This window comes from Monopterus albus, unplaced genomic scaffold (genome assembly GCF_001952655.1).
Source record: "Monopterus albus unplaced genomic scaffold, M_albus_1.0 scaffold192.1, whole genome shotgun sequence".
NCBI lineage: Eukaryota > Metazoa > Chordata > Actinopteri > Synbranchiformes > Synbranchidae > Monopterus > Monopterus albus.
Genome location: NW_018128072.1, coordinates 1028705 through 1037033, shown reverse-complemented (window position 1 = coordinate 1037033; position 8329 = coordinate 1028705). Strand labels below are relative to the sequence as shown.

Sequence of the window (8329 nt, the reverse complement as noted above, 5' to 3'; positions counted from 1 at the left end):
TTTTCTATTGTATCAAATACTTATTTCATGCAATAAAATGGAAATAAATTATTTAAAAGTCCAACAATGTGATTTACTGGAATTTTTTGTAGATTCTGTTTCTCACAGTTGAGGTGTACCTACGATGAAAATTACATAACTATCCATTCTTTGTAAGTGGGAAAACTTGGAAAATCAGCAGTGTATCGAATACTTATTTGCCCCACTGTATATAATGAACATGTCTCTTTTTTTCCTATACTGCAGGGGAGCTGTTTGCACAGGCACCAGTAGAGGAGTCCCCTGGCATCGCAGTGGAAACAGTTAGTGACTCAAGCCGTTACTTTGTGCTCCGCATCCAGGATGACAACGGTGGGCAGACTGGTTGTTGTTATGCCATAAATATTTTGTAAATGTGTTCATAGGTTACATAATAACACGTTCATACAAGATCCTCCACAGCAGGGATGCACCATTATTTTGTACACTAAATATTGGAAGATGTTTATTGTAGTGTGCAGATTGGAGGTTTAGTATGTTTCTGCTTGTACTGCCACTCAGACCCTGTGCTAAACTCACACGTGCAGTATTTCTTGTGTTTTTTTTTTTCTGACACAGGCCGCAGTGCATTCATAGGCATTGGGTTTGGAGACCGAGGCGATGCCTTTGACTTCAATGTTGCACTTCAGGACCACTTTAAGTATGCAGTTACTCTATTGTGGATCATGAATCGTAACACATTTAGTAGCTATATTTGTTTAGTTTTTCAGCTGTCTTTAATCCATTAGTTACATTGTCTTCCTTCTCTTCTCCAGGTGGGTAAAACAAGAAAATGAATTTAGCAAGCAGGCACAGGCTCCAGACTCCACTCCCAAACTGGACTTGGGTTTCAAGGAAGGACAGACCATTACTCTCAATATCGGGGTATGGTTATTATCACAAAGTGAAATAACTCTAAGGCTGGTACATTAGTGGAGCTAATGGTGCTGAGTCTTTTAAAAGGAGTTTTGTTGCTTTTGGTGATTGAACCACCAAAGGTATACTTCTGCTTTAAGAAAACCCTTGCTAATTGAAAGTTGAAAGTTAATTTATTATAAGGGATTAAGTGTCTGCCTTTATATTTCACTGCAAAGGTTACAAACCCACACACACTTACCCAGTTTTATTTCTCTTTATATTCTCCAGCAATCAAAGAAGAAGGACAGGTCTCGTCCACAGAGTTCAGGTGGCCTTGGGCTGCTTCCACCTCCTCCTGGGGGCAAGCTAGCCCCACCCCCTTCTTCCAGGTCTACCAATCATAACACACAACCATCTGGAGGAGGAAGTGACACGGGTAGGTAGCTTATTAAGTCTGTCCTGTGTGTTTTTTTTTTTTTTATATGCTTGTTCAAAAAAAGTTTTTTTTTTAATGTATGATATGTAAACGGTGAGACTGACACATATACAAACACGCTTTTACCTACATACAGTATACTCAGATAGGCATGAATCCATAGTAAGCCAGAGAGCTAGGAATATGAAAGCTTCTGCAGAGACCTAAAAACTAAAAGCAAGATAAACAGAATTACATGAAATAAAAATAACAACGGATACATTTTCTCATTATCAGGAAGTACATACTATATCATGATCTAAGTATAATACTGTTTTCCTGTCATCACAAGATAACCATTTTCATATGAAAAAGCTATTTTGCAGCTTGTTACACAATATACAGTATGTCAAGATTACAGAAAGTAGAAAAAGTGTTATGTCAGTATTTTTATGATCTTCACTCAGCTGTCAAAGGTACTTTTTTGTAAGAATACATGACATTAATTTTATTGTCCCATAATTCTCAGCTTTTTATATAGGTGCATCAGTTTCATTTCCAGTGGGGTGAAGAGTGTGGTCTGGCTGTGGTATTTCAGAAGTCAGAATGAAAGTTTATGTAAATGCTTAGTATGAAACAGAGGAAATTAACTTTGTTGCTAAAAGCTTGTATTTCTTTAGACCCATGTTGTAAAACTGTTTCCAATGGAGCACTTGTATTCACCCTCTTTAAAATGAAGGTGCTGAGTGCACTGTTACAGGAACACTAGCTAAAGCTATAACAAATAGATTCTTGTTGTAAAACACTCAAAATTTCTATTAAACAAATATTGTTGGCCCTGTCCTCTGTAGATGTCCTTACACTACGTAACACTTCACTTTTACCTCCACCAGAGGTGGCGATAATGTTTTTGGTTTGTTGGTTTGTTAACAGTATAAGTCAAAAGTATTGAATAGATTTTGATGGAGTGTCTTTGGAGACGTAGGGTGCACCCCACAGAACAATTGATTAGAATTTGGTGCTGATCCATAGGTTTTTGTGATCAATCATACACTGAACAAAATTATAAACGCAACACTTTTGTGTTTGTCCCCATTTTTCATGAGCTGAACTCAAAGATCTGCGATTTGTTCTGTGTACACAAAAGGCCTATTTCTCTCAAATATTGTTCACAAATCTGTCTAAATCTGTGTTAGTGAGCACTTCTACCTTGGCCAAGATAATCCATCCACCTTACAGGTGTGCCTTAGGCTGGCCACAAGGATTGAATACAATGGAACTTTAAAGTAGGTGTAATTACCTATATTGTATGATAGTGTATTAGTAATATCTGCATAAAAATCTTGGCCTAAAAATTATTGCATTCTTAGATTGATAAGAAACAAATAATCATGTCAGAAATCTATATTTTGGATTTAGAGGTTCATTATGTTTCTGTTGTGTTTCATTTATTAAACGACAGGTTTGCTTGACCTGGACTCTAGTAACTCCAACTCAGTGGATGCACTCAACCCCACTACCACAGCCAATGTAGACCTCTGGGGAGACTTTGACTCCGTATCCTCAAAGTGAGGAGAGATTTGTTTTGTTTTTCTTCCTCTTATCTATCTGTATATTTATGCTGCACTTTTTGTAATTTTTTTTTTTGGCTTTTTTTTTTCTGATCTTAACTTGAGATACACCCCAACCTCACAGCACAGTCTTTATAATCCCATTTCCTGTCCTTCTGTATATCCAGTCCAGCTCGCTAGTTTCCTTTCTGCTGTTGCCCCTTTCCTTCTCCTTACAGTGTTTGATTTGCTAATATATATCACAGAGTATACCTAATAGAAATATGATGGAGACGTATTCAGAAACATCTGATGATGAAATATAACAATGAGTTAATTTTATGTACAGAGGATATTTATTTTAAATGTATATATTGTCAGTAGTTTGTAATTATTGCTTTCAGTGTTGTCACATGTATGTACTCTAGGTTATTTTTCTCCAAGTCTCCAACAGAGGGACTGGCTATATGCACTGACTGGCAGTCCAGTCTGTCTGTGTAGTTAGTAATGCACAAAATCTGCATTTAAGGCAGGGATAGTCTAATATTAAATTTAGATTAATGTGAAGTTTACTACAAAATGATTTTACTTGAAGGACTGATGTTAAGCTGTAACAGATTTACACAGTCGCTGTGCTCTCTACCGCTCTCTAGTGGGCTGTTGTGACTCTTCATTCTAATTTGGAGTGAGCAAAAGTCAAATTGAGATGCAGCTGTTGAAAAGAGAGTTTAAAAAGGACGGGTCCAGGGCACTGTGAGAATTGGTTTAACTGCAAATCGGTGTATAAACACAAGAAAGTAGAAATGTTGAATGTGAAAAAGTGAGGCATCAAGTGCTTTTTATCATTGCCTCAAGGGTAATCGGCCACAATTTAATCCATGTTACGTCATTTCTGTTCAGCACAACTGTTAAAGCTGTGAATGGGGAGTCATAGTTCACAACCACTCTCCTGATCAGCGATTTGGTCTGTGTTTCTGCACCATCCCGTCAGAGACCTCCTCCTTCTTAATTCTTTATGATGCGGTGAGCAGGTTGTCCATCTCAGACACAGCATGTCATACTGCACAGATTAGTTTTAACTGTGAACTTCAGTTCCATGTCAAGATGTAATGTCATTCATGGTCTTCTGATGCAAGATTGTGAAACCAAGCCAGTTTACGTTCAGTACACTGTTTTGTTGTGTTGTTACATACCAAGACATGGATCATGTTATACTCACATGCACCTGTGTCGTGACAGGTGTGCAGTGACAAGATGACAGAAAGACTGTGTAGAAAACCCTAACGATATTTGTCACTGTTTACTGTTCAAACTTGATGCATTTCTCCCAGATGTTACTTGTTATTCAAACTGTATATGTGTATGTAAATGAATATGCAAAGAAAAACAAAGATATCACTCAATTACCATAGCTTTCATTTGTTGTTGTTTTTTTCTCTGAAAAAGAAGAAATCAATAAGCGCCTCTTCTTGTGAACAAACGTAGTTATATTTTATTGGATACAATTGTGCATATGTAATACTGGATTGTCAGTGGGTACCTTGTGATCTGCAACACAGTGGGTCTTTCTTTCTACAATGAAATGACTCAGTGTTGCTAGAGGCCCATTACCACAGTAAATGGATCATAACCCATGGAAGACATGATCTGTGTCCATCAGTACATACAATATATAAACAAAGATATAACTCAGCACCTGTCTGTGCATGCAAGAGAAACAAGAGCCCCCCCAGGTGTTGAACAGTGGATTTACGGTGTTATGGGTTGTTTTATGGCAACACCCCTAGTTTGCGTCTCTAAGGTGCTCCATCTCCACCGGCGATCACATCACCACACTGGGCCCATCAGGCCTTGTTTGCCCAAGTCTGGGGGTTGCTACGGCGATAGCGGTACCGTTTCCTATTAGATGACCTCTCAACACGTTTGGGCCACCCAGACAGCTCTCGGCACAGGTCAGCTGCAGTGTGCAAAAAACGGACCTCTTCACATGTATGATCATATGTCTGAACATCATAGTGGTTGTTATGCATATAGATTCTCTCACCTTGCAAATACTCATCCTGTTGGCACACTGTTCTTGTGCAGATCTCTTTGTTGATCACGTAGACACGAATGAGGCTGCATTAGAACCAGGATAAGATATGAGCCTTATGTGCAACTACCTGGTGGAACTACAGTGTTTAAAACTTTAATAGCAAAGACTGAACTTTGCCATTAGTTGAATGTAATTAAAAGTCGTTATATTTTATGTGATGATCAGGTTGTGCAATTAAAATCTGAATTTCAAATGAATGCTGATTACAGACATAAATGTAGTGGATTAAAAGTGGTAGCCTAATACACAAATGCACACACACCTAAAAATTGTAACTGTACATTACAAATGTACTTAATATTACATGTAGTTACAACATCAACATGATGCTTACACATTTATGAATCAGTAATATTAAACTAATATTAACACCTCTAATAAAACACTGACAGGCATGTTAATACTAAAATACCAATTTTAATGCAACAAAGCATCTTCACATAGTGATACCGTGTTAAATATACTAAAGTAAAGGATCTGAGTGCTTCTGTCACCACTGATCTTTGCAATACTCTGCCCTGGTGGCTGTGTAAGTGGCACCCTGAGTGGGACACCAACCTCTTTACTGCCCTGCTATATGCAAACATTTTGCTGGTATACAGTGAAATTAACTGTATTTCTGTCGCAAATGTACAAATCACCTGTAGATACAACGACCGTCAACAGATCTCTTGAGGGGCTTGTGAACTGAGTATAACCTGGTGCAACAATACATCTCCTCCCTACAGTCTGCAGAGAGAGGAGATGCATGCCATTTGTATCTGTCATGATTACAAGAGGAAGCTTGGACAAATGTGCCAGGGGTTCACAGGGTATCCTGGCATGCAGCTCAGTTACTCACTGGATGGAAAGACACTGGTTAGAGGTGGGAAAGTGATCTCTACAAATAAGGAAAGAAAACATGATCAGAAAACATCATTGACTCAGACTGACAGATGACATGTGACATAACTAGTCCTAGCGTGACTTAGGAGAAGAACATTACCAATCTGCTGGGCTTGGACTACAGCTGTGAGCGCTGTGGAACAGAAACCACATAAGGGGAGTGTTTTGCAGCATAAAAACAAACACACAGCGACTCAACCATAATTAAATGAGATGATCTGTGTGTTCTGTTTGGCAGCGTTACCTTGGAAACTGCACAGGAGCAGGACCACTGGAAGGCTGCCCATCCCTTCAACTTGTGAGAGGTATGCTTTGCGAGCTGGAGGAAACAGATGAGGAAAAGAGTCAGGGTGATTTCACAGAGTGGAACTGTCCAATATCCTCTCTCAAGATTTGTGTGCTGTTTGTTTCTTAATGCTCCCAGGATTCCAGGCCACAGTCATGTTTTCCCTGGCAGTTTGCTTCAGCTGAAAACAAAGAGCATAGTGCTAGAGTTTGTGTAACAGACAAGTTGTCATTGTTATAGAAGAAAGCCTGATGTCATGTAGCTGTAGAATAATCCATTCTGTGATGTATTCTTTCGACTGCTCGTTAAAGTAGCGGTGGAGCAACAAAAGAAAGGTTTAAAATCAAAAGACACTTTAAGAACTACCTTTGAAAATGTGTTTTTTTTCTCTGCCTCACTTTTTATTTCTTCTTTCTCCTTCCCTCTCTCCTCTCCCACCCTGTATCATTCCTCTCGTTTTCTGTCAACTTTGGAGTCCAAGACATGAGTTCACTCGAAAGAATGTGTTTTTTGTGCCCTGTTTGAGCAGCCCTCCGCCCCTCCACTGTTACAGTTGTACATTCTTTTCCAGCTTTCTTTTCATAGAACGTATTACTGCTCTCCAACTGTATTATCATCATCAGCCAATCTGAGCCAGACACCTTTATCACGAGTCATTGTTTTTCCAAGGCAGTGATTCCAGTGTCATACATTTGCAGTTACTGAACTGAAAACTGGCTAGTCCTAGTTTACTTCGGTACATGTCTGTGTTGATTTGGTATTGACATGTTTTTTTTTACTGCTGAACTCTGCATGCAACCACATATCACATAAATGTAAAATTTTAAATCTAAAGTGAATCGGCTAATCTGCAAAACATTCAGTCTTACATCATATTTACATCTGATTAGTAGATGATATCTTTCCACTAGTGCCTATCTTCTGCAGAGGTTCCTCTGTGTATTTCCTACAAAATGTGTCAAAATCAGGTCTAAAAGAACCATAATTAACTCATACTCACAATTTTTGCTGTCGTCCACAACTGCTTTTGTTTTATGAATCTTTTGTCTTCTCCTCTTTCCCCTCCTTCCCTCTCCTCCTTCCCTCTTCTCCTCCCTCTGTCCTATTGCCCATCATTGTTTTCTTGATTTTTCACCTTTTTCCTGCAGTAATCTGGTAATAATTAACATGCAGTTAAATGCAGCTGATGTCTTTCACACAAAACGTTTTTCTCTTTGGTTTGCACACACCGCTTTACAGTCATCCTGGTCAGACATTTTATTTGACAGATATACAGTAAAAGTGTCCTGTATATTGGTGTTTTGTGTTTCATCACCACAGCCAAACACTGAGACTGTCATCAACCAGGGTAAGCATGCCAATTATTACTGTTTAGTCCAAGGCAACGTTAAAGTTACACAAGTTTTGAATGCCTCTGTAAATACTTGTTGCATTTTAATAATACTCTCTTTTGATACAAAACATATATAAAGATAACAACAACAGTGTTTTTATTTTGATATAAGATCAGAGATGCTGACAGTGCAATGGAAATCTGCTTGGATTTGTTGAAACAATGAAGTAACAGAAGGCACAAATTTATAGTGGGCATCAAATCTGAAAGCTGCACTACTGAATTGTGACCAGCAGGTGGAGCGGTACACAGTGAAAGTGAACCTCAGGCTTGACAGCTCTGCTGTATTTACAGTAGGTACAGAAAGTATTCAGACCCCCTTAAATTTTTCACTCTTTGTTATATTGCAGCCATATGCTAAAATCATTTAAGTTCATTTTTTTCCTCATTAATGTACACACAGCACCCCATGTTGACAGAAAAACACAGAATTTTTGCAGATTTATTAAAAAAGAAAAACTGAAATATCACATGGTCATAAGTATTCAGACCCTTTGCTGTGACACTCATATATTTAACTTAGGTGCTGTCCATTTCTTCTGATCATCCCTGAGATGGTTCTACACCTTCATTTGAGTCCAGCTGTGTTTGATTATACTGATTGACCGTGATTAGGAAAGCCACCCACCTGTCTATATAAGACCCTACAGCTCACACTGCATGTCAGAGCAAATGAGAATCATGAGGTCAAAGGAACTGCCTGAAGAGCTCAGAGACAGAACTGTGGCAAGGCACAGATCTGGCCAAGGTTACAAAAAAATTTCTGCTGCACTTAAGGTTCCTAAGAGCACAGTGACCTCCATAATCCTTAAATGGAAGACATTTGGGA

General features: G+C 38.6%; 2 protein-coding genes across 3 annotated transcripts in view; one reads left to right on the top strand and one right to left on the bottom strand.

Moving 5' to 3' along the window:
* The window catches only part of LOC109970231 (adaptin ear-binding coat-associated protein 1-like), a 9315-nt gene extending 2836 nt beyond the window's left edge, over positions 1-6479 (top strand). Inside the window, exons 5-10 of one of the 2 annotated variants that reach the window (XM_020617650.1) lie at positions 247-351; positions 598-679; positions 795-903; positions 1165-1312; positions 2754-2859; positions 6060-6479. In XM_020617650.1, the coding sequence (XP_020473306.1) occupies positions 247-351; positions 598-679; positions 795-903; positions 1165-1312; positions 2754-2859; positions 6060-6123 (614 nt within the window). In that variant the 3' untranslated portion in view covers positions 6124-6479. The remainder of the gene's footprint in view (positions 1-246; positions 352-597; positions 680-794; positions 904-1164; positions 1313-2753; positions 2860-6059) is intronic. The other variant, XM_020617649.1, reaches the window with a different exon arrangement.
* On the bottom strand, positions 2899-6138 carry mfap5 (microfibril associated protein 5). Its single transcript, XM_020617652.1, has 6 exons — positions 6066-6138; positions 5922-5954; positions 5778-5816; positions 5578-5665; positions 4886-4959; positions 2899-4798 (listed from the first exon to the last, which is right to left on the bottom strand). Exons 1-6 carry the CDS (start codon positions 6106-6108, stop codon positions 4686-4688), a joined length of 390 nt encoding a protein of 129 aa, XP_020473308.1. The 5' UTR covers positions 6109-6138; the 3' UTR covers positions 2899-4685.
* Positions 6480-8329: the final 1850 nt, after the last annotated feature.